This window comes from Oncorhynchus tshawytscha, linkage group LG01 (genome assembly GCF_018296145.1).
Source record: "Oncorhynchus tshawytscha isolate Ot180627B linkage group LG01, Otsh_v2.0, whole genome shotgun sequence".
NCBI classification, from domain to species: Eukaryota; Metazoa; Chordata; class Actinopteri; order Salmoniformes; family Salmonidae; genus Oncorhynchus; species Oncorhynchus tshawytscha.
The window spans coordinates 19,991,375-20,018,455 of record NC_056429.1 but is presented as its reverse complement, the minus strand read 5'-3'; the positions used below and the strand labels follow the sequence as shown (position 1 = coordinate 20,018,455).

At 43.7% G+C, this 27,081-nt stretch overlaps 1 protein-coding gene across 1 annotated transcript in view; it reads left to right on the top strand.

The window, feature by feature from the left end:
• Window positions 1-27,081, top strand: part of LOC112237338 (ubiquitin-conjugating enzyme E2 R2) — a 28,230-nt gene extending 1,149 nt beyond the window's left edge. The window contains exons 2-5 of the mRNA XM_024405959.2: window positions 16,667-16,753; window positions 22,839-22,936; window positions 24,388-24,522; window positions 24,721-27,081. Coding sequence (XP_024261727.1) covers window positions 16,667-16,753; window positions 22,839-22,936; window positions 24,388-24,522; window positions 24,721-24,943 — 543 coding nt within the window. The 3' untranslated portion in view covers window positions 24,944-27,081. The remainder of the gene's footprint in view (window positions 1-16,666; window positions 16,754-22,838; window positions 22,937-24,387; window positions 24,523-24,720) is intronic.

Sequence of the window (27,081 nt, the reverse complement as noted above, 5' to 3'; positions counted from 1 at the left end):
AGGTCTATGGGGTAATTAATGTTTTTTTTTTTGATACGCTGAGATGATCACATTTAGTTTATTATGAAGCATTTATGTAGCCAAACAAGCACGTAACGTCTTCATAGTTCATAAAGGTCTGGTTAACTGACTGATATTACCTCATAGAATAAAACGTATAATATCTCGTAAACCTTTGTTAACCTTAGACCTTATTTTATGTATTTATCCCAAAACCTCCTTCTTTCCCTTAATTTCCCCCATTGGAATGGCTGAATTAACCAGGAGTAACTTATTTCAGTTTTTTAGAACTAAAGCTGCCGATATCTATAAGCCATCAAACGGTTCCTTCGTTTTCATAGTTAAGCAATAGCAGCTGGTAGCATTGTCCATCCTGTTTGAAATGGACTCAGTTGGGCTGGGTGACATGGCCAATATATATCACAGTATTTAAAATTAAATGGACCGTTTTGAATTTGCTTTATGAGTAGTGCATGACCGTACGGTGGCAACATACATTCTAAGTGATTTAAATAGGTATTTCTCCATTCTGATTGTTTTAATAATTTTCTGCATTTTCATACACTTCTGCATTTCCTACACTGATTTGAGAGCATTTCCACACTGCCACATAGGACTGCACGATATGGGCAAACAATCTAGGCCTTATTTTTAACCAAATGTTGCAATTACGATTAGACTTGTGATTTAGAGTAAAACACTTGAGTGAACTGTTGGAATCATGGCAATATAATGATTATTTTAATTTATATAGTTAGAATATAATAGAGGGCGCTTTGAATAGTGTTTGACATGACAACAAATGAAAATTCCAGGGAGGAGTTATTGTGAAAGGGTAGGAACCAACGTGTTAAGTGTTTCCTAGGGGACCCTATAATCTTTGGCTACATTTAATGTTTTCTTTTAGCTACTTCATGTAGCTTTATTATTCTTGCTTTGTGAATTCCTCATCGTTTTAGAAGAAACTGTGGCACAAACAAAATGCTGATTTAGGTCTCCACCATCACTAGTATTAGGCTGTATAGCTAATACTAATATAGCTCTGACTCAGTACATTTATTAGCTAGCTAGTGATTAGCATTAGCGGCTAATAAGATTTAGGCCCAACTTGTTATGAAAAATACAAACTAGCTTTTTGCATATTTTAGAAACAAACTAATCGTGTAATTATAAACATTAGTGGAGTTATATTAAGAAGCAAAGTGAACATCATTGTTATCAATATTGTTAAATGTGCTGCATTGACCATGGAGACTGAACGCAAGTGTCTTGTGGTCGAGGAACAACAAATGAGCTTCTTAAGTGAGCGGGGCTAGGTCTATGTGGAAAGCTGCATGGAGAGATGACTCAAGTAGCGAAGTAAACTATAAAAGTCAACGTTACACACAGAGTATCACATTTAACGAAACAAAAATTAAAATACCGTTAAAGAAGGTCAAGTAAAAACCCAAACCGGTCCATGCATCAATACCGGTATATCGTCAAATACAGTATATCGCCCAGCTGTCACTCTAAGCACCTAGAATTATAGCCTAGTCTCAATATCTACATATATTTTCTTATTGATATTTGGATTGTAAACACTCAAACGATGGCGTGTTTGTTTCTTGTAGACTGAAAATTTCGGTTTTTCTCTCACTGGGGTTTAACTGACTTAGCATCCAACCTACAGAGTTTGTGTGTCCCTCTCAGCAAAGGCAACTAGAAACAAACTCATCTGTATGTCGATAGTACCCCTAACTCTATGTATTAAAAAGGGTTGTTTACCATTTAGCCTAAAATGTATATCTGGTTGTAGCTACTGTATTATAGTACTAACCAGTGTGGCAGATTTAAGTTCAAAAGTAAAAAATAACCACAACAAGTATGAATAACTTACCCAAACTGTCCATACAGACATAATTCAATCGCTCTATTGGAAAACAGGTCTAAAGACAGATACAGATTGTGAGAAACATTTTCTTTCTCCATTATCTTGTAATCCCTACCCTTATGAAAAAAGATTGCAGTCAGAGTGCAGTATAACTGCATGAATTTTGCAGTATAACTGCATGAATTTTGCAGTGTAACTGCAGTAAAAGTGCAGTATAACCACGGACAGATAGAAGGGGCCAGATGTTGCACAGGATGTATAAATCTGAAGCCTCTGTTTAGAACGTTCAAATATGGTGATGAGAGAAAGTCCAGTGGCAGTAAGTGGGATAATAATGATTCTTTGTCTGATTTCACACATGTACACGTGTGTAAATTGGAAATACATTTTTTTGCGTATCCCTCAGAGTTGGGTCACTGCCAGGTCTGCCATTTCAAACAGTGACTGTGACACAATTAGGGTTATGTGCCTTGCTCAAAGGCAGATAGGGGATTCAAACTAGCGACCTTTCGGTTACTGACCCAATTCTCTAACCGATAGGCTATCTGCCAGCCACATAACAGAGAAGATGGAGCTAGATAAAACTTTTCTGACATTCTGCAAATTTTCTCATTGATGAAACATTAGATCTCAATGCAAGTTTATTTTCCCTGAAGCAGAATCTGTTACGAACACTGTGCAATAAGTTTTGTAGACTTTGCCAAAGTTTTTAAAAATTCTGTTGTTTAGGGGTGCAAGGGTCAATTGAGTTATTGCACACACGCAATTCATAGAGAAGACGTTCCCTAACAGATATATGCAAATGCATGCTAAAACATGCCAATAGGATCTCGCTAGCTCGTGCTCTGCCCACCTCCTTGCTTGTTGTGCCCACTATACTAAATTTACTCCCATTGGAAATGACGCAGATGAGATATCTTAGGTTAGTTACCGGTATATTTGGTATAACTGCAGTTCAAGTGCAGTACACTGCAGTTATGCTGCAATAACTGTCAACAATACCACAGTTGACTGCAGTCACTAACTTACTGCAGTTTAAGTATTTTATTTGTGTGTAAGGGTATTGTTTAGCCTGCCTAAGACCTTTGTGTAAAAGAAGGCTCATGTCCTCTGTTTTTCTCGGCAACAGGGGGTGGTATAGCTTACAGAGGGAAGTGCAGTAGGTTAGACCTCTTCATTACTTGCCTAGCTCAGAAAGTACACTGAAGAAAAATATAAAAGCAACATGCATAATTTCTACGATTTTACTAAATTACAGTTCATATTACGAAATCAGTCAATTAAATACATTCTTTAGGCTCTAATCTATTGATTGCACATGACTGGTAGTACAGATCTGTACCCGTTGGTCACAGATATAAAATAAAAAGTAGGGGTGTTGATCAGAACTAGTCAGTATCTGGTGTGACCCTTTTGCCTCATGTAACATGACACATCTCCTTCAAATCAAAGGTTATTTGTCAAATGCAACAGGTGTGTGTGTGTATATATATATATATATATATATATATATATACACACAACCTTACCGTGAAATGTTTACTTACAAGCCCTTAACCAACAATGCAGTTCAAGAAATAGTTAAGAAAATATTGACTAAATGTACAAATGTGTATATATAAATGACATAACTATAAGGAGGCCATATACATATATCGCATGGAGTTGGTCAGTCTGTTGAGTGTGACTGTTGTCCCACTCCACTTCAATGGCTGTGCGAAGTTGCTGGATATTGGTGGGAACTGGAACACGCTGTTGTACACGTCGATCCACAGCATCCCAAACATGCTCAATGGATGACATGTCTGTTGAGTATGCAGGCCATGAAAGAACTGAGACATTTTTCAGCTTCCAGGAATTGTGTACAGATCCTTGCGACATGGTGCCGTGCATTATCATGCTGAAACACGAGGTGATGGCGGCGGATGAATGGCACGACAATCGACTTCAGGATCTCGTCACGTTATCTCTGTGCAGTCAAATTGCCATAGATAAAATGCAATTGTGTTCATTGTCCGTAACTTATGCAAGCCCATACCATAACCCCACCACGGGGCAGTCTGGTGACAATGTTGACATCACCAAACCGAATTCCCACACAACTCCATACACGCAGTCTGCCATCTACCCTGTACTGTTAAAACCGGGATTCATCTGTGAAGAGCACATTTGCCCACTAAAGTCTGTTACGACGCTTTTCTGCAGTCCCCAAGTCAAGACCCTGGTAAGGACGATGAGCACGCAGATAAGCTTCACTGAGACGGTTTCTGACAGTTTGTGCAGAAATTCTTTGGTTGTGCAAACCCACAGTTTCATCAGACTTCGGATGACTGGTCTCAGACGATCCCGCAGGTGAAGATATATGTGGAGGTCCTGGGCTAGTGTGGTTGTGAGGCCGCTTGGACGTATTGCCAAATTCTCAAACGACGTCGGAGGTGGCTTATGGTAGAGAAATTAACATTCAATTATCTGGCAACAACTCTGGTGGACATGCCTGCAGTCAGCATGCCAATTGCATGCTCCCTCAACTTGACATCTGCAGCATTGTGTTTTGTGACAAAACTGCACATTTTAGAGTGGCATTTCATTGTCCCCAGCACAAGGTGTACATGTGATCATGCTTTTTAATCAGCTTCTTGATATGCCAGACCTGTCACATGGATTAATTATCTTGGCAAATGAGAAATGCTCACTGTCAGGGATGTAAACACATTTGTGCACAAAATTTGAGAAATAAGCTTTTTGTGCATATGGCAAACTTCTGGCGCCTTTTATTTCAGCTTGTGAAACATGGGACCAACACTTTACATGTTGCATTTATCTTTTTGTTCTGTCTATTTTAGCCTATATTTGCATAACTGTTGAAGATGGTGAGCATTTTCCTTCCCGGTATAGGGCAAGAGCTCTCGTTACAACGATAAACAGGCATCAAAGTAGGCAGTGGTGTAAAGTACTTAAGTAAAAAATACTTTAAAGTACTACTTAAGTAGATTTCTGAGGTATACTATTTTTATTTTTTGTCAACTTTTACTTTTATTTCACTCCATTCATTTTCCCTGACACCCAAAAGTATTTGTTACATTTTGAATGCTTAGCAGGACAGGAAACTTGTCAAATTCCTGCACTTATCAAGAGAACAGCCCTGGTCGTCATCCCTATTGCTTCTGATCTGGCGGACTCACTAAACACATAGGCTTCATATGGAGCGTGCCCCTGGTTCTCCGTAAATAATGAAAAAATGTATGAAATTAATAAATAAATAACAAGAAAATTGCTTAATATAAGGAATTTAAAATTACTTTTGATACTTGAGTACATTTTAGCAATTACATTTACTTTTGATACTTAAGTATATTTAAAACCAAATACTTTTAGAATTTTACTCAAGTAGTATTTTACTGGTTGACTTTCACTTTTACTTTAGTCATTTTCTATTAAGCTGTCTTTACTTTTACTCAAGTATGAGATTTGGGTACTTTTTCAACCACTGGAAGTAGGTCGGGCAAAGTGCTTTTTTTCATGTATTTTTTTAAAACTACAGTAGTAGACCTATGTTGTAAATGTGAACTCTTTCTGAATGAAGGTTTGTGAATAAAGATAACCTAGACTAATGACGGGGTCTTCTAGGTACGCCACTATTGTTCAGTTAGGGTTGTTTGCACCTGATTGCATCAGTCAGAGGTAGTGTTTCCAAATGACAAATTTGTGATACATTCTGCTGATCTATTTCAGCTCAGCTAAAGATCCCAGTTATTCAGAGACCTGTTTAGGCTTCCAATCTTTTCTGAGCGGCGCAGTAGGTTAACCCGGCACTGTGTTAGCTAGGAACATTTGCATTGTGGGTGCTATGTACAAGCATTGTTGGCCCAGGAATGCACAGCTTGGCTGTGAAATGCACAGCAGGCCTGTGACTCATTGTTCCTTCTAACAAACGTCTCCAACAAACCAGTTTCCCTGTTCTAAGACCCTCCCTATCTACACAGGTTAGACAAACCCTCTGTTACGTGCTGCTTTTACTTATTTATTGAAAAGAGTCAGTCAAACAATGACGTATGCCTATTCAAGTCCGGAGCAAAACATTTACATCAGGGTGTAACTCCTCTGAATGTGTCACCAGACCAAACAAAATATTGATGGTACACTATATATACAAAAGTATGTGGACACCCCTTCAAATGAGTGGATTTGTCTATTTCAGCCACACCCGTTGCTGACGGGTGTATAAAATCGAGCACACCGCCATGCAATCTCCATAGACAAACATTGACGTCGAATGACCTTACAGAAGAGCTCAATCACTGTCAATGTGGCACTGTCATAGGATGCCACCGTTCCAACAAGGCAGTTCATCAAATTTCTTCCGTGTTAGAGCTGCCCTGATTAACTGTAAGTGCTGTTATTATGAAGTGGAAACATCTAGGGGCAACAACAGCTCAGCTGTGAAATGGTAGGCCACACAAGCTCACAGAACGGGACCGCAGAGTGCTGTAGGGGTGTACAAATCATCTGTTCTAGGTTGCAACACTCACTACCAAGTTCCGAACTGCCTCTGGAAGCAACGTCAGCACAATAACTGTTTGTCAGGAGCTTCATAAAGTGGGTTTCCAAGGCGGAGCAGCCGCACACAATCCTAAAATCACCATGCGTAATGCCAAGCGTCGGCTGGAGTGGGGTAAAGCTCACCGTCATTGGACTTTCTCTTTCTTCACCATCTGGCAATCTGACAGACGAATCTGGGTTTGGCGGATGCCAGGAGAACCCTACCTGCCCGAATGCATAGTGCCGTCTCTAAAGTTTGGTGGAGGAGTAATGGTCTGGGGCTGTTTTTCATGGTTTGGGCTAGGGCCCTTAGTTCCAGTGAAGGGAAATCTTAACGCTGCTTCATACAATGATATTGTAGACAATTCTGTGCTTCTAATTTTGGGGCAACAGTTTGGGGAAGGCCCTTTCCTGTTCAGCATGACGATGCCCCTGTGCACAAAGCCAGGTCCATACAGAAATGGTTTGTCAAGATCGGTGTGAAAGAACTTGACTGCCTGCAAAGAGCCCTGACCTCAACTCCATTGAACACCTTTGGGAAGAATTGGAACGCCGACTGCAAGCCAGGCCTAATCGTCCAACATCAGTGCCCGACCTCACTAATGCTCTAGTGGCTGAAGGAAGCAAGTCCCTGCAGCAATATTCCAACGTCTAGTGGAAAGCCTTCCCAGAAAAGTGGAAGCTGTTATAGCAGCAAAGGGGGGACCAACTCCATATTAATGCCCATGATTTGTTCGAGATGTTCTACGAGCAGGTGTCCACATACTTCTGGTCATATAGTGTAGGTCTGAAAACAACACTCATCTCATTCATTGCCAATGTGTAGATATTCAGCCAAGTTCTGCATTCATTTAAATATTTACCCATTGCCAACACTCTTTGCTGGATCACACACTCACACACAACTACCCTGTTCTCACTAGCTGTGTCCTCAGCAGTGCTAGGGCCTGAGAGGCTGCCTTTCCTGGTCAGCTCGGTCAGCCCAGGGTCTGTATCCTAATGCTGAGTGACACTGGCAGCAACACTGCATCCCCGCCCGGGTTGACCCTGTCCCTGGGACATGGGCCGAGGACCCAAGTCACCTGCCCAGAGAATTGGTTCTGTCAGGGCCAGAGGGCAGAATCACTGCTGCCTGGGCTGGTAGCACTGACTTTCCCTCAAGCTCAGGGCTCAGGGGAGATCTGCTCTGTCCATCAAGACCCAGTCTGTTCCTGCCCTCTCATGTTCGCTCTCTTCATCTTGGGGACTGCATTGTCTTCCCATTCCCTTTATTAACACACCAGCAATCCTATTAGCTTAGCTGTCCCTGGCAACCTTCCACTGTGCCAGCCAGCCCTTTACGCTTATCGTCAACAACACATCCCCCAAGCAGTTCCCTCAAGCAGAGTAGGCCAAAGACAGCCCTCTTGTTTTTCTTTCGACAACAGAGCCTTCAGCTTTAAGATGTTCTTATTGTTTTGCTTGAGTTCAAAGGCTGTCATGACGAGGAATAGCTTTTGCTCCCCTACTTCCTTTAAGTGATGTCATAGAGTTTCTAAACCCAGAGATGCAACATCGCAAGACTTCCAGGAACGCTCTCGAAGCAGACCAGGCCAGAGTTTGTGGTTCGAGGAGGCAGTGAGGGAAGTGAAAAGTTATTCCTTAGGTTGTGCTTTTAGATGAAGAACATTTAAAAACTAAGATTCAAGCTTATGTCTTAAGTATTTGAACATGTTATTACTCCAACATCGTGAACGTGACGAATGGACACATTTTATTTTTATCCAAAACTACTTTATAGCAAAGGAATGCCTTTGATTTGACGGCCTGTACATGCGCAATTCAGCGCGAGATGACCGTTAGACACGATTACGTGTTTCAGCGCATGAGCTTAGCTAGCCAACGTCACCTACAACCGTGATCAGGGATTTCTATTGGAGTAGCAGTTTCTGCTAATCTTCATACTGTACTGTCTTTTGGTGACATACATACTTCCTCAACCACAAGGTCATATTCTATTTCAACTATGAGATTTCTGCCACGAATGGTATATTTCAAAATGTACATTTTTGCACAACACAATTAAAGACCACTTGGTTATGTCCGTGAACCGCAAGCTAGAGAGCACAGTAATTGCCTTCAACGTAATGCGTGGCCGCTGCATTGGCAGTCAGTTGACAGACACTCATTCAACACCTGGCTGTGGCAGTCTGGTGGCCTTAGGCTGGTCAGAGATGGAGGAGGCGGCCTGCGCAGGGCTGGGCTGTCCTGTCTTGGCCGATGGAGTCATGTTTCCCCCCCTGGCTGCCTGGCTCGCACACAGAAATGAGAGCTGGGAGAAGGAGAGAGAGAGGCAGTGCCATTCCTGGCCCTGCTCGAGCTGGTGCCCCTGGGGGCCCTGTGAAGAGCGAGCCTGCCATTAGAAAAGGGGGCCCATGCAGAGGTAGTCCTACAGTACTCCTTCCAACAGTCAGCCTAATTATGATCGTGTGCTTACATGTTCCAAGCCTGGGGGTGATATCCTACTAAGAGAACAGAGCTCCATTGATAGGCAGCCTGTTTCAGCTTCTGTTTATTTCAGAAATAGGCAAACGTTTGGGCTAGTTTAGCATATCTCTAGATATTCCTTGACTGGATCAGGTTGAATGCAAAGCACTTGCACATCCAATGTTTTCCCTACATGGATAAATTGCTCATGTAGCCTACTTCCATGGGAAATAGGCCCACCAGTAATGCTTTGTGTCAGAAAGGTTTAAATAATGATTGGTGTTTTGGTCCACAGCTAATTCAGTCCTCTCATGTCCCAGGGAACCTTATACTACAGCCATTACAGATGTGTACAGCATTGCTGCATTGTCTTTTTACAGTACTAAGGGTCTGGGTTTTGACAGGCCCTCTCGTCATCGTGTCAAGTTGGTTTGCAGCTTGTAATTAGGCTAATTGCATTTGTGAAGTGGACCGCCGTTCAGTCTTGACAGTAGTTCTGGTGTCGCGTGTACTAGTGACTGTATTTCTCCTCCCCCACACTAAAAGGGTTCTGTTAAATGAGGCAGGACCCTGGTGTGTCTGGGTAGGATCATCTAAAGCACCTCTATCACATTCTAGTCTACAAAGACGTGTGGGGTGCACCACTGTCCTCAAGGGCATGTTCCCCTTTTCATTCACACTCTGTAGAGCAGCCAGGAGAGAGGTAATAAGAGTGAGACAATCTGAGAGCGAGGGACAGCAAGCTTGGGGACTGGTAGAATGGTGTCGGCAGACGGGGAAGGTGGTGCGTTGGGAGAAGAACAGAATGATTAGTTCTGTGAGGGTTTATGCTGCTTTAGCTGACCTGGTTTACTTTTCCCTGATTCCAGCCTACATTCACAGGGTGTGTTCTCTCTGACTGGCTTCGCCACACGTGTTTTTAGGTCACCATCCAAGAAAGATGGGTCTAGGTAGGTTACAAGGTAGATGCTGAGCCTTGCAGTTCTGCTCTAGATCCTGTTCATCCTGTGCCAGCCTCTCTTCCTCCTCCTCCTGTCTGCCTGGCTGACTGAAGCAGCAACACATCCTCCCAGTTCTGTACCTGTTACTAGGTGATACATAAAAGCAGCTGCCGCTTGTTTCCACAGGGCTCTCAGGAGAGCCTCACTTCAGAGAAACATGGAGCTGAGCAGCTAGGAGAGGCTTGGTGGGATGCAGCCAGGGGAGGAGAGGCTTGGTGGGATGCAGCCAGGGGAGGAGAGGCTTGGTGGGGTGCAGCCAGGGGAGGAGAGGCTTGGTGGGGTGCAGCCAGGAGAGGAGAGGCTTGGTGGGATGCAGCCAGGGGAGGAGAGGCTTGGTGAGATGCAGCCAGGGGAGGAGAGGCTTGGTGAGATGCAGCCAGGGGAGGAGAGGCTTGGTGAGATGCAGCCAGGGGAGGAGAGGCTTGGTGGGATGCAGCCAGGGGAGGAGAGGCTTGGTGAGATGCAGCCAGGGGAGGAGAGGCTTGATGGGGTGCAGCCAGGGGAGGAGAGGCTTGGTGGGATGCAGCCAGGGGAGGAGAGGCTTGGTGGGATGCAGCCAGGGGAGGAGGGCTTGGTGGGATGCAGCCAGGGGAGGATATGCTTGGTGGGATGCAGCCAGGGGAGGAGATGCTTGGTGGGATGCAGCCAGGGGAGGGAGGCTTGGTGGGGTGCAGCCAGGGGAGGAGAGGCTTGGTGGGGTGCAGCCAGGGGAGGAGAGGCTGAGATGGTGGGGGGTGCAGCCAGGGGAGGAGAGGCTTGGTGGGGTGCAGCCAGGGGAGGAGAGGCTTGGTGGGGTGCAGCCAGGGGAGGAGAGGCTTGGTGGGGTGCAGCCAGGGGAGGAGAGGCTTGGTGTAGTGTGCAGTGAGGAGCTAAGTTCAGGGGCGTGTATGTTGCATGTACTTACTATGTGATTAGAGACAGTCAAGCCTCACGGGCATGGAGGGGATATTTGAGTGCGTTTGTGTAGAGTTCAGAATTTGGTAGGGAAATGGAGCTAATATCCCTATTCTGAACCTCTCTTGTTTGTCTCCTCCTTGGGATGTACTTGATGAGGTGGGCAGGGTGCAGCAGAAAAAATGAGCAAGGCTAGCTTTTTAAGCCCAGTCACACTCTACTGTTTTCCCTCTCTCCTCTCATCCCTCTGGGCTTGGTGTCAGTTTTGCAGACAGGTCAGGGTTTTCTCTGCTGCCATGGAAAGTTTCCCTCCCCCATCTCTGCCTGTGAGTGCAGCCTGCCTGTCATGGGCATTGTGAGTGTCAGTGCTCTCTATGGAGGATAGACCCTACATTCTGTTTTCTGTTTCCCTTATCTCCCTTTCGATTACCCATTTCAGACCGAAGATGTAGTAGCATATACAGTCGGGCAAAAAAGTATTTAGTCAGCCACCAATTGTGCAAGTTCTCCCACTTAAAAAGATGAGAGGCCTGTAATTTTCATCATAGGTACACTTCAACTATGACAGACAAAATTTGAAAAAAAATCCAGAAAATCACATTGTAGGATTTTTTTATGAATTTATTTGCAAATTATGGTGGAAAATAAGTATTTGGTCAATAACCAAAGTTTCTCAATAGTTTGTTATATACCCTTTGTTGGCAATGACAGAGGTCAAATGTTTTCTGTTAGTCTTCACAAGGTTTTCCCACACTGTTGCTGGTATTTTGGCCCATTCCTCCATGCAGGTCTCCTCTAGAGCAGTGATGTTTTGAGGCTGATGCTGGGCAACACGAACTTTCAACTCCCTCCAAAGATTTTCTATGGTGTTGAGATCTGGAGACTGGCTAGGCCACTCCAGGACCTTGACATTTAAAAAAAATGTTTTTTTACCCCCTACCCCTTTCAGATATACCAAGAAGTTGGTATAAAAAGCATGCATGATAAATTACAGGGATTTTTGACCAAGTGTCCCGCCAGGATCAGCCATTTTCTATATTTTAATTAACTCACGCAAATAAATAAAACCCTGGGTTATGTCTAGTGTGGGTTGCATCTAGTGTGTTGTGATGGCATCGTGTGCTGTTTTATAACGTGTGTGTCTTTGTTCCATTCCTGTGATCAGGCAGAAAGTAGGCTATGTTGGGCAGAGTATGAGTGTGTTCTATTGAGATCCATGTCGTGGCTCTATGTGGACAGGGAAAGTGTGAAAGGCCCTCTTATAAGCCGCGTGGTGAAATGTTTTACCATCTTACAGGGACTCCTCTTCCTGCTTTAATAAGCCACTTGCTTTTATATATTGCACTCAGAGCTCACATTACGGGGCTTAAATGTCCCTCTGTTTCCACTGGGCTCAGCACCCTCACTGAGTGCTATGCTAGCTGGAGCTAGGCTGGTATGTAAGCTGCACGGCTGTTGTCCCTGTGTTGTGTTGCCTGTCTCTGTCTGTATGTGGAGTGTTTACGTGAACCCCAGTCATTCTGGACCCGAGCCAATTTGGAGGCATTGCCCCAGACTTTTACAAGCGAACAGGATTCTATTAAGCCTGTGTCAGGCTTTCCACTCTGGGCTTGATGTTGTATGGGCCTGGTAGATATGGCAACATCCCCCTGTTCAATTTGCTAGTCACTAAGGGCTCGTACAATGCAATCAGCAGTAGGCCACAAGTAATGGTCTAATGTCGGCGAAGGCTTGTGTGGAGTTTGTGCACAACCCCCACCCCTTACATGTTCTGCCCCTCCCTCTTGAAAAATAAGTTTGAGACTAACCTGGTTGACCCCAATTAGTCCACTGGTCGACTGCTGTTGGTCGACGAGATTGTTTTAGTTATATATATATATATATATATGCGCCACTCTGTGAACTTATCCATTGCGGAGGTCTAGTCTAAAAGCCAATGTATGCTTGATTCTACAATGTGGTCTGAGGCTTCATATGGAGGGTGTATCAATTGCAGAGGCCAAATTGTGCTCTGTACCACATCACCATCACTTCCTTGACAACAGCTTTGAACTGCTCCACAAAGCGCAAGACGTATGAATGCCCTGACTTCTGAGGCCATATCACTGTAAATGCCGCAGTCTGATTGACCATGCTCCCAGATACACAATACACTTCTCTCTCCAGAATGCGCTCTCTCCTGCCAATTTGTGCACATTCATTGTTTCATAACTTCGTTGTGGGAGTTGTTTGCATTTGATTGTTTAGTGTAGATCAATTCCCCATTACATATTTCACCAGTGGACACGGAGTGGACACATTGTTTGAGGAGTGCACAACCTATGTTACATTTGTGAGAAACAAGTTTTGGTTTATTTAATTCCATCCGTTCTGTCAATTTAGTCATTGACAGGAGCACTGCAAACAAAAGACAATGTTGAGTAAAGATGCACACACAGAAGTGGTCCTACCTGGCCTGCTCGCAAATGTAGGCATATAAATGTGCCCATTTGGGGATCTGATAGTATTTCTGATTGGCTTAACACACCACCACTCAAAGTCATGTTTTCTTCACCTCAAACAGCAAGCAAACAAAATCTGTTTTTACATCCATTGAGAATTACAATAGTTCCTCAAAGTATTAGAAAAATCTTTTGAGCTCTCTCCCTTTCGACAACCACTCGGAGTGAAAGCGAAAAATGTAATGCTCTGATCCAGTGGAAATGTCATAAAATAGGCTGCTTGACTTGGACTGAAATAGGTTCTGATACTGTTTATATTTAGGTGCAGGAGCACCACAATACTTATTTAATGTTAAAAAAATATATTTTAAAAAAAAAATGTATACCCCATTTTCTCCTCAATTTTGTGGTATCCAATTGGTAGTTACAGTCTTGTCTCATCGCTGCAACTCCCGTATGGACTCGGGAGAGGCGAAGGTTGAGAGCCGTGCGTCCTCCGAAACACAACCCAACCAAGCCGCACTGCTTCTTCACACAATGCCCACTTAACCTGGATGCCAGCCACACCAATGTGTCGGAGGAAACACTGTGCACCTGGTGACCGTGTCAGCGTGCACTTCGCTCGGCCTGCTATTGGAATTGCTAGTGCATGATGGGACAAGGACATCCCTGCCGGCCAAACCCTCCCATAATCCGGACAACGTGCCTTAAACCACTGTGCCACTCGGGAGGCCCTCGCCACAATACTTTTGAGCTAATATTCCATAAGTGGAACAGGAGCTCAAGCAGTAGAACATTTGAAGTGCCGGGACTTAGGGCCCAGAATATTTTATACAATGTTGAAAGTTTACTAGTGCAAGCTTTGGGCAGAACCCAGTTAAATAGTTGATACAATGTTTCAAGTTCGTTTTACCTGCAGGCTGCAATGTTTTTATTTGTTGCCTTTATGGAGGCTCTTTTCACATAGTTGGCAATAGCAACAGAAGTTACTTTTTAGGTTTATCATTTTTATTTAGATTTGGATAGGATTTTGATTAACCACATGACAATGATTTTGAGAAGACATTATTGTCAATTTAAAATAATCTGTTTCACATGCCATGCAGATCGGTAGAAATGATAAGATACATTTTCATTCCACATGAATGCTGACTCCATGTGTTATTACAAGCAACTTCCGGAGAGTGATGGCAGAATCTGAAAGCCAGAAGGAGCAGGAGGAGAATAGTTGGGTCAGGTTTTTTTTATTCTGGATCTCTGGCGTATACTTGAGGCATCAAACCGTAAGGATAAAGCATCAGACAAGCTCAATGCATATAGTTGATTTTATTAAAGCACATGGGGTGTCTTGAAAAATACATTCTTAAAAATGTTTAGCAATCAATTGGTTGAAAGAACAGACTACTTTCGGTCGACCAAGATTTTTTGGGAGGTGGGAACAGCCCTAGTGAGAGGAAACAAACCCTCCCAGCCCGCAATTCGGGGAGTTCCTGCATATGGGCATATCCCCCCTCCCTCAAGCATCCCATTGGTTCTTTCATGAACACCGCCCCCTCAAGCATCTCATTGGTTCCTGCATGAACGCCCCCCCCCAGCATGACATTTTCATGTTTGTGTGACACCGAATGTGGGTCAAAAGGGAAATAAAAGTGTTGAGGTTTTTTTTTCTCCCGCCTGCTGTGTACTGGAATCTTATTTGCTAGCCAGCATGAGTGACACCGGTAGGTAGACAATGTCCTTTGCCCCCGCATGCCAAACACTGTCGTTAACAGAACTGCTGGGAAACAGTTCCCGACCATGTGGGAGCCGAAGGACACTACCTGTCACCCCCACCTCCCTCTCGCACAGCATGCGGCAGGTTGGGGCGACACCGTGTGCTAGCTTGCTGCTCCAATACACAGCAGGCGGGAGGTGAGGGCAACAGTTTGTTCGCGACACTTTGTGCTAATTAGCTTGCTAGCTACCACATGGTATCACTCATGGTGTCGCTCTTAACGGAGTACTTAGGACTAGCTGGCTCATAATGTCCTTCGCTCCCGTCTGCTGAACACCTGCCATCGCCGTCGTTAAACAGAACTGCGGGAAAACAATGCGACAGGTGGGGGGTGAAGGATACTACCGGTATGTACTAGCCGCCTCTTCTTCTTTGGGGTTTATTGGTGGTTGGCCTCCAACTTTATGGTGCATTACTGCCATCTACTGTACTGGTGTGCACCTGCCTCCCGCCTATGGACTGGAGTCATAGCTTAAAAATGTACAAATAGATGTATAAAGAGTAAAGAGGTGTTTGAACGCCCCGTATTGCGGGCTGCAGTTGGACCCTTCTCCTCAGATTGCGTCTCTGACTCTGTCACATTAAGATGAGGGTTGGTGACGATTTCAAAAACTGTTCTGGGAATGGGACAGCTAAATCGGGGCTGAAGTCATGTAGTGTACACCCGGATTAGTCATTTTTATTTCCCTTAAAATGATCATGAGTATTGCATTGTAGGCTACATCATTGAAAACAGAAGTCTTTTGGGGGGGGGTTCTGTTTTCTCACTGAAAAGTGTTTCTTGTTCTCTTAGCCTTCGTCGGAGCTTTAAAAAATGAAATAAACCATATTTTTTTTCTGAATGTTTCAGCACCGGGGACTCTGGATGTGGCTGCGTTATTGATGACATATTAGTCAGGCTTTTTGATTAGAACATATGGATTGTTTTTGTAGACTACCTATTTCATTTATGGATCAAGCCTTAGCAGTCATTCTGATCTCTTTCCCAATGATCAGTGCTTTAGTTTATTATGTTTCTTTCCAGCAGTTCTGAATTTCCGATGCACCCGACTAAGTTTTTCTGTGGAATAGCCTTTTGATTTGAACATTTTTGAAAAAGTTTGGTGTGTGTGTGTGTGTACTAGGCTATTGGATTTCATTTATATATGTTAGAGCACTTTGGTTTCACTAATAAATATGTTGAAATGGAACCAAATTACCCGTTTCTGATAGATGGGCTATATGGTCTACTATGGTATAGGTTGAATGTGTTAGTCGACCTATAACCAGCCTGAGTAGGCCTGTAACTCCATTCCTATTCTATTCAGAGTAGAGACATTTTATCAAATTGGAAATGAGCTATTATCAGGCTGGTTAATGCAATGCATGTCTGTTGAATTTGGAAAGATCCACTTGGCCCCGCCCCACCTACTCAGGCCAATCCTATACATTTCAAAACTGAGCACATGTTGGTGCTCATCAGTCGTTTTGAATGGAAATTACCCATAGCCTCGACTCCAATGTCTATGGCATGACAATGATGGTGTAGTTGACTAAAGCATACTGATCTGGTACCAAGCTAAGACGGGCCTAAATAAAGTAGTTATGACTAGATATTTGACCAGAGTTATACTCATATACCTTATTCAGCTGGCCTCTGCCTCTTGCATCACTAATTAGTGTGCTCTTCTTCTCTCAGGCTCAGATCAAGTTCCCCATCGACTATCCCTACTCTCCCCCGGCCTTCCGCTTCCTCACCAAGATGTGGCACCCCAACATCTACGAGGTAAGAGAAAGAACAACACTCACCCTATCTGTCATTACACAATCATCTCTTTCTTTGGCTTTTCCCCTACATAATCCAACGTCCTTTTGTCTCTGAATAGCTTTAACTTGTTATCTTCTATTATAAATACTTTGACTCTGTTGCTATCATATACTTTAACAGTGGCCTAGTGTATGTATAGATGAGGGGTGTCAAACAATTTAGACCTAGACAACCAGGTGAGGGAAGTTCCTAACTAATCAGTGACTTCATTGATCAATACAAATTGCCTGGCTGGGCTGATGAGACAGTGGATTGTGCAGTCCAATGGAACAGAGTAAAATGGATTCTTAACCACAGATTTAGCCGGTGGTAACTTGTGGAATAGACATCGGCTGGAATGTGGTTTTAACCAATCAGCATTCAGGATCAGATACACCAGTTGTGTAATGTATAACAATCACACTTAATAGACTTTTTAAGGAGGGTTTAATAGCAAGAAAAACAACAGAACATAGGTGTTTTGTCAATTAAATAATATGGATTTCAAAAAACCAACACAAACCCTATCTTCAACACAAATGATATGCTTCAGAAATAAAAGGATAACAAAATAACCCCCACAAATACTATAATTTAAATGCATAATTTTAGCAAACACACCCAAATATTCAATAACCATCGCAATGACCCAATAACCTTGTTTTGGTTAAACTCAAGTTCAGATGGGAAATGACAAATGACAACACAGCTCTTAGCTCCCTCTGTAGATGCCTACTGGACAACTTTTATTTGTTTTGCTTTTAAATCTTAAAAAAAAAAAATGTTTTATCCTATTAACACTTTGTTCTAGCTAGCTATTTGTGTAGGTAGCTATCAAGTAAACACAATGAATAATAAAAGCCTATTGAGTTTCGCCCAACCAGGAAATGATTCATCTATAAGTCTGTTCTTCATTTCCCCTTTTTGATCCCCTTTAGATAATTCAGTTCAGTTAAGTCTTTAAATAATATTTTTCCCCCAGAAAGCAAAAAGATAGCCAGCAGTGGATGATCACAATAACAATGAGGGGGAAAAGGGATGGATCTCCCCGGAGTTTAGAAGTCATGTCCACTCATTAAACTTTCTCTGTGATCCATTTAGTTCATCCCAAACAAGGAAATAATCACATTTCAGGAACACGTTCCCAGTGCCAAACGATACATCCCAACAAAGGAAGGCACGGACTGTGTTTTGCAGGCTTCAGTTCTCGTCTTGCAATTTGTAACTGGTGCCTATACGGTTTATCCGGTGTCTTCATCTCCCAGGTACGCTATGGAAAAACCCACCTCCCCTCTGTCCCTCAATTCCTCATTCATACCTTTTTCGGCTGCCCTTCTTAAAGCAGTAGCGCTCTTTTTAGGCCACAATCTCTATCATACAGAGTGGAATTATTTTAACATATGACAGAGAATCATTGCCGGACCGGCAATGGACAAAATAGTTAGATGCTTTAGAAAGTGGATGTGCCTTTACCCAGACCAAATCTCCCGACAGGAAGTGTGCATGTTTCTTGCAGGTGTTATAGTATTTGGTTTGTCTGGCCGGGCAAATGCCCACTCTCCGTTTGACTTCTTTTGCCATTGCCTGCTGTCTCTGAGGTTGTAAGGCGGCTGGTGCGGAGATGGAGCTGTTGAGATCATCCTCTCCAGAGGCCCTTGGAGATTCCTCTCCATGGAAAGCTCAGCAGGGATCTTTCTGGTTGTTTCATGTTTTGCTGTGTTGATGGTTTAACGGAACTCAGAAATCCATTTAGGCCAGTTCTGGTGATGCCTCTTTTGTAAAAGATCAATCAGTCTTGATGGTACAATTGTCTCTCTCTGTAAGATTGGCTTGTGGACGGTAACTTGTGGTGAACTTGTGTGTGTCACCCCATGACTTACAAATATCCTCCATAACCGTTCCTGTGAATTGGGGTCCACAATCAGATATGAGATACTGAGGGACTCCTAAGTGGGTGAAGGTGTGTATTGTTGGCAAACTGTACAGGCCTTCACATGTTCCCATACGTCCTGGCAACCTCCAAGATGTGAAAAAGAGTCGTCATCCGTCCAAGATGGCAGGCCAGTGGAAGGCCATAAAAGTAATCCAGATAAAGGGAGTCAAGGCCTTTTGGTTACCACAAGTTGATATTTATTGACTTTATTATATTTATTATATTTATTCTCCTTTTAACAGGGATCCTCCTGTACAGGATTCCTTGGAGTACTTTGAATCCAATCCGACCTGGACGCTCACTGGAAGCTTCTTTGTTCTTCCTAAGGTCACTAACCTCTTGGTCCTGAGCTTGAGTTTCAGCAATCTCAGCAATAGAGGTGGGAAGAATGCAGAGGCTTTGAGTGGTGGTGCCTGCAACGTATGCTACTTGGCTTGCTGCTGGAGCCACTGCTCTGGACAGAGCATCAGGAACAATGTTCTGATGCCCATTCCGGTAATTCACTCTGAACTGGAATTCCTGAAGGCGCAACATCCAGTGTGTGAGCCTGAAAGACATTTTGGGGCTGTTGAACACCCATGTAAGTGCCGAGTGATCATTAAATACATCCAACTCAACCCCCTCAAGATAATGCCTCCCCTTTTCGATTGCCCACACTACTGTGAGGCACTCCTTTTCCGATGTTGAGAAGTTGCGTTCAGCTACTTTAATTCCGTGAGGCATATGCAATGACTCTTTCTCCACCTTCCGTCAGTTGAGTGGGGACCACACAGAATCTACATCACTGGCATCTGTTTGGACTTGGAATGTCTGCGATAGGTCTGGCTGAGCCAACACTGGTGCATTAACAAGAGCCTGCTCCAAATGCTCAAAACTGTTCTGGCACTCATTCAATCCATTTCCAGACCACTTCCTTTCCCTTAAGCCGATTCAGAGGTGATGCTACATCTGCAAAGTGGGGAATGAATTTGAAGTACCAGGCTTACCAGCTCAAGAAACGTGTAGACTTTTGAGGTCCTGTAGAACCGGATAGTCCATCATCACTGTCATTTTGGCCGGATCTGTCTCAACACCTCTCACAATGTGAGTCAAGAACTTCAGCTGGTCTTTGACCTTAGCGTCATGAAGCATTGAGAACACAGCCTCCAAGTCTTTCACAGGTTGCTCTGGGTTGGGAGAGAACACAGTCATATAACAGAACGTAGACAAAACAGATCTGCCCTCTCAGGTTCCCCAGAACTTTCTCCATGAGGCACTGGAAGGTAGCACCGGCATTCTTAAGCCCAAACGGCATCGCTTTGAACTGATAAAGGCCTATCTGAGTGATGATCGCTGTCTTGGCCTTTCTCTCCTCAACCATTGCTACTTGACAATACCCTGACTTCAGATCCAGGGCAATGAAACCAGAAGCTCCATGTAGACTCCAGGAGGTTGTACATGATGGTCCTTGTGCGTCTTTGCATTCATCCCTCTGAAGTCAGTGCAGGACCTCTGGGAACCATCCAGTTTCCCTACCAGCACTACAGGAGTAGCCCAAGTGAAGGCTCAAGGATTTTGTCCCATTTCTTCCACTTTATCTACAATAATATTTATCTTGTAGGGTGACACTCTGTAGTCCCTGAAGCGGACTGAGACTTTGTCTTTGGTGTAGATCTTGTGTGCCTTAACCGTGGTATTCCCCAGTCGACCAGAACACACAGGGCCGTGATTGGAAGAGGAATTGAACCTCTGACTGCAAGTTGGAGAAAAGAGCAGAACGCTGGATCTTCTAGGATTGTCGGGGGTGTAGTAGGCACAGTCGTGGTCAAAAGTTTTGAGAATGACACAAGTATTAATTTTCACAGAGTTCCCTGCCTTAGTTTGTATGATGGCAATTTGCATATACTCCAGAATGTTATGAAGAGTGATCAGATGAATTGCAATTAATTGCAAAATTCCTCTTTGCCATGCAAAAGAACTGAATCCCCCCCCAAAAACATTTCCACTGCATTTCAGCCCTGCCACAAAAGGACCAGCTGACATGTCAGTGATTCTCTCGTTAACACAGGTGAGTGTTGACGAGGACAAGGCTGAATGAAGAATGGTACCAACACATCCTCCGAGAGCAACTTCTCCCAACCATCCAGTAACAGTTTGTGACGAACAATGCCTTTTCCAGCATAATGGAGCACCTTGCCATAAGGCAAAAGTGATAACTAAGTGGCTCGGGGAACAAAACATTGATATTTTGGGTCCATGGCCGGGAAACTCCCCAGACCTTAATCCCATTGAAAACTTAAACCCACACATTCTAACAAACTCCAAGCATTGATTATGCAAGAATGGGCTGCCATCATGTGGCCCAGAAGTTAATTGACAGCATGCCAGGGCGGATTGCAGAGGTCTTGAAAAAGAAGGCCCAACACTGCAAATATCGACTCTTTGTATCAACTTCATGTAATTATCAATAAAAGCCTTTGACACTTATGAAATGCTTGTAATTATTCTTCACTATTCCATAGTAACACCTGACACAAATATCTAAAGACACTGAAGCAGCAAACTTTGTGGAAATTAATATTTGTGTCATTCTCAAAACGTTTGGCCACAATGTGTACTTGGGTTGTTGTTCCATATTTTCGTGCTCTTGTTTCCCCGGTATGACCTCACTGGGCTTGAGCCTCAAAGGAAAAAATAAATAAAAGTATTTTCTTTGATTCCACGCCCCATACTTATTTTCCCCATGGTCTATTATGGTTTTGGTCTTGGTGAGGAAGTCAAGACTCAAGATAATAGGAAACGCCAAATGGTCATCCTCTAAGATGAACATTTCCAAAGACCACATGCTGTTATGCCAGTTGTAAAGGAGCTGAACCTTTTCCAAAGCACCATGCACTTTCCCATCTACCAGGGGAGAACTTTGGTTTTCACACAACTGCTCTCCTGGACATGTGATTTTCTGCCAGGGGCTTTTCTGCATCAGGGTGAAAGTACAACTTGTATCAAGTACCGCTTCATATTGGAAATTCCTGACCCCACTGTTCCTCTGAAGCAGACGGCCACCCGAGGGTTACAGTTGAGAACTTTTCTATCCAGCTCTGGTTCTGTGATGTTAGGCTTCCACTTCAAACAAAATGCCCGGAAATCATAAGCAAAGTCCCTCAAAGTTGAACCATATCTCTTAGTTTCTTCTCTACCTCTGTTAAGTAGTCAGTTATCAAAAATTCTACTTGGAATGCCTCTGAGCTTCACCTAGGTGGTGATTTTCTTATTTTCTGCCATCCACCAGCTCCTGGCTGGTCCTTTGTTTGAGAACATTAGATAGGCTCCCCATCAGCTCAGGGTTTGACATAGGTCTCACAGATAGGAAATTGTCACATTGCTTCAAAAAGTTCAAGATATCTGAGATCTCCTTGGAACCATCGAAGCGAGGGAACTCCATGCAGATTGGAGGTGTGGAGAAATTATTGGCACCTGAAGCATGGCCTTGTGAACCAGCCAGAGTGCTCAGACCTGGGGTGCCTAGGCCAAATGCACCAGGACCAGGAATACTAGTGGTAGGTCTTGAGTTTGCACCTCATTTTTCCATTTCTCATCCCTCCTCAAGATGCATTCAAACACCCCTTGTTCCAGTTGTTTATGGAATCCTTTGTGGTTCTCCATTTTGTCAATTTTTGCATTGACATAGCCTCTCATGCTTTCCTCTCTATTTATGGCACTCACCAATGAGTTCTTAAAATCATCCACAAGACCATTAACTGTGGTTAGTCATTTATAAAGATTATTGCTGACCAACTCAATTTCCTCCCTCAGAGTAGGCTGATTTTGGTGGCTCCTCACTCTGTTCATCCCCGCTTTCCCCTTCCTCTTCATGGTCTGAGATATACAGTGAGCTGAGCAATAAAGTTATTTCCCCCACAGGATTTCTCATTGTGACGAATGAACCAAAGATGGGCGTAATTTGGATAGGGACACCCGAGTGCTGTTGGTTCATGTCCTCAGGCTCAGAGCCTAGCTGTAGTTCATGAAAGGGACCATTTGGCAGAAGGGTTTGCATCTCGTCCTGAGACATTTTCTTGATTTGTGCACTGTTAGATATGTGGCAGTGTCACAAATGTATTGCTGGTAACTGACCTGTTTGTGGTCCTGTAGAACGGGGACGTGTGTATCTCCATCCTGCACCCCCCAGTGGACGACCCCCAGAGCGGAGAGCTGCCCTCTGAGAGATGGAACCCTACACAGAATGTCAGGTACTCTATGCACCACATCTTTCCCTCACACAATGATAATTCTCTCACTCAACCCATTCTCCCCATCTTTGATTTATGGTTGACTATTAGTATAAATGTGGAATTTATCAAACATAAAACAAAATCTATAATACATTTTCACTTGATTCACATACTTTTTACACACATTTAATCTTACTTTCCATTGTCTTATTTTTTTCTCTTCCTCTCTTTCACTCACTCCACACACAGCAAGATATATAATTACTACATTGGGTCTCCTCGGTGGCGCAGCAACTACTGTAAATACAAATGGCCTCACACGTCTTTGCTCATAGAGCAGTGTTGTAGTGGTCCCGAGACCACATATTGAGTGTTTCCGTCTGGATACATTTGTACTCTCATGACTAGGTCTCAGACAGTGAGGACTCATAATTTCTTCCCGAGACCAGCCAAGAGCGGAGTAAAAAATACTAAATGATCAGCTTCCATTCAGGGAACGCATAAAACTGCTTCGCCAGGCCAAATATATACAATCCTTTCTTGAAACAATAATACAGTATCTTAAAACCCTTTATATCTATTTTATACATGTTTGCACAGTGGTGAACCTGTAGGCCTTCAGTGTGTAACAGGTTGGTGACTTAGGTTGGTGACCCTTTCCTGCTGGGCCATCAGGTTGTTTGTGGCCGTGTGAATTGTGGCTGGGGGACAGAGGGGCTGTTAGGAGGGGGTGGGGTCTGTTGGGTTGGTGGGTTCCTGTTTTCCCTGTCCCATTGTGGTCCGAGTTTGAGGTGGGCTGTTCTGCTGGTTTCTCTGGGGGAGTGTCCTGCTCTCTGTCACACCTCAGCTTTCTCACCACCTCCTTAAACTGCTGTTAGCTGTTCCTCTCCCTCCTCCTTCACTGCTGTTAGCTGTTCCTCTCCCTCAAGTTCTCCCACCTCAGTCCAGAGTGCAGCCAGTCTTGGTATCTTAGTAGCCTTGTTTACTAAGCTTTATATAACAAAATGACCTAGAAATTCTCTTTTACTTTTTGACTTCAGAAGGAGGTTCAGACTGAACAAAACTCACTCATTCTTGTGTTGGATGGAATTTTCAGGTTTCTGCTGTTTCTTCTGCAGGTTTTGGTTTGTTAGAAGTTTTTTCCTGATAGTCCTTCATAGTAATAATCCATTCAGGTAATTCTGTCCAAAATCAAGGTTTTTGGTGTGGAATTTGGATTGAAGGTTCTGATGTAGAGGGTAGTATCCTGTATAAGTCTTTATGAAAAAATCCAAGTTTTTCTACATTCATCCAACTTTTAATTCAATTTATTTTCAGAAGAACTCAGGAGCTCATGACCTCTTTTTTTCTCTGTTCCTTCACTATCACTCTCCCTCCCTCCTTCACTCTATCCCTTCCTCCTTCACTCTCTCCCGTTCTCTTTCTCCATTTCTTCTCACTCTCTCGCCATATCTCCCTCCCTCCCTCAGGACGATCCTTCTGAGTGTCATCTCTCTGCTCAACGAGCCTAACACATCCTCCCCGGCCAATGTGGACGCCTCTGTCATGTACCGCAAGTGGAGGGACAGCAAGGGCAAGGACAGAGAGTTCACAGAGATTATCAGGTGGGCACACATACAATCACACACACACACAGATGATGGCCAGGCACAGAAAGAGCGACGAGATCATCATCAGTTAGGTGGACACATGCGCACCCATGGACACATCAAGGGTGAGAACAGGGTACATTCAAACCATCAAGTATACCCTGTACCACTTCCACAGTTCACCCTTTGTCGCTCCGCTGTCTCTCTTAACAGGAAACAGGTCCACGCCACCAAAGCGGATGCTGAGCGGGACGGTGTGAAGGTGCCAACCACCCTGGCAGAGTACTGCGTCCGGACCCGTGCCCCACCCCCAGACGAGGGCTCCAACCTCTTCTACGATGATTACTATGACGATGAGGACTTGGAGGACGAAGACGAGGAAGATGGCGAGGACTGCTGCTACGACGAAGATGACTCGGGAACCGAGGATTCCTGACGACCCGCCTCCCCATCCCTTCCTCACCCCCCTGTCACCACACCCCCCTTAAACTGAACTCATACTCCACCCTTCGTGTATACACCCTTACAGATCCCCCCCACAGCAGTGCAGCCACACCTGCACGTTAAACTCAGATGCGTTTAAAAGCTACGGAGTTAGTTTGTCCATTTGTTTCTGGTGTTTTTATTTTTCTGTTGGTCAGTGGAGTGTTAGTGAGATAATGTTAGACCTACATATTATTCACATGGTTTGCTCTTCATGGCAAAGCCACTCAATTCTCAATTACCACTTGCTTTTGAAAGTTTTGAGTAAGGCCTCTGTCTCCCGTAGAGTGTCTGTACCCAGACAGAGGCAGGCAGGCCTGAGCTAGTGATGGTCAGCTTAGCTGTGTGACCTCTCACCTGGTTGACAGCCATGTGAAGCCAGCCTCCCTGGCACACGAGGCTAGCTGAGGCTAGGGGACCCTGACATTTCACCTGTCTGCCTCAGGTCAACTTAGCTCAAAAGCCAAGTCTTACTGAATGAATTGATGGCCTGTAATGATGAGATGGGTGTATTGCAGATGGTTGCTGTTATAATACTGATGTACTCTTTCGGAAACCTTTGCACCCATTCATACACATTTGTTACGGTATGTTAAGTGGCAGTGGTCTGAGCTCGGCGTCTTTACCCATGGCCTGAACAACCGAGTTAAACACACAGCTCCTAACGCTTATCACCACCACATGCTATCACCACAAGTCCAACACCACTTGCTTTCATCTCATGTCATTCCTCACCAGCCACCTCAACTGCTCATTTAAAGATGGGAGTGAGGGATAGTGTCTCAATGTGTGTCTATATGGGTGTTTTGGAGGTGGTTCATTATTGTATTCAAATGTAGTGCTGGAATGCTTTGCAGAGAGAAGTGAGTTACACCTCCCTCTGGCAAGTCTGTGCAACAGTGATGGCCTCGCACAGCAGCCATCTTGAATTAGCTGATTTGTTTAGATTACATCCTCAGTCAGTCACTTCCCCAAACATTTCACATGACTAGAAGTGCTCGTAAAACGAGTAGTTCCATCACACAGGATTTTACACACGGACTAAATACAAACTATTGAACAGTATTCACACCACCCCACATTTCTGTTTCAGTAGTGTGTAAATGTTCATTCATTGTTACAACATGACTATTTGATGCTAAGTTTTAGAGATGAAAAGTGCATTTCCCAGCTGATGCTAGGGATGTGGATAGGGAGGTCAGTAGTATATTTTAGGGACAGGTCAAACAGCCAACCCACTAGCATGTTGGATGGTATCAGGCTCGGCATAGTGCGGTTGGGAAACACTGTGATGAATGAGAATGGGCCGAGGGCTCCCCTTTTTGGTTCTTTTGATGTAGTCTTTTACTTCAGACTTAAGATGTTAGCAACTATATTTTTTCCCCTTACATGTACCAAGTGCAATGATTCTCATCCTTTTTGTTTTAAACACCATGTCATGGGGGTCATTCATTGGACTTATCAGTACATTTACCACCCGTTTGTTTTCAATACAGAAACAGTCAGGTATTCTATGTTTTCCAATAGAGAAAAACAGGTGATTACTGAACACTCATACTTTTTATGTTGTGTTAACATCTTGAGTATGAAGCATGTACACATCAATCCAATCATCATGAATTCATAGAACTGTTTTACATTCACCATATACAGATGTTAAGTTATGAGACTAACCCCCATTTTGTTTTACTGTAATGTTTGGGGCAATTGGAATTTTGTGAAGCTGCTGATTTTATCATGTAATTTCCCTCCCAATGTGCTACCTTCCCATCTATAGACATTTTTTTGGTGGCAGCATCAGCAAGGGACCCCCGGCTGTTACCAAAATTCCTCAGGAAAACAAAACCACCAACTTTTTCAGAGTGAATCTGACCACATTGTGTGTGTGTGGACAACTGTTCTCCTCAACGCTGGTCCCCCAAACCTATCACCTCTGCTTCAAAGACTGTTTATAATCTTTACCTTGATATTAATATGCACATGTGGAGATTTCAACGATAATTTGATGTATTTTTGTTCTTGTTTGTATTTTCTTTTCTAATGTTTTGTACATCTATTTAAAACCTAAATAAAGATCTTTATTAGAGTGTT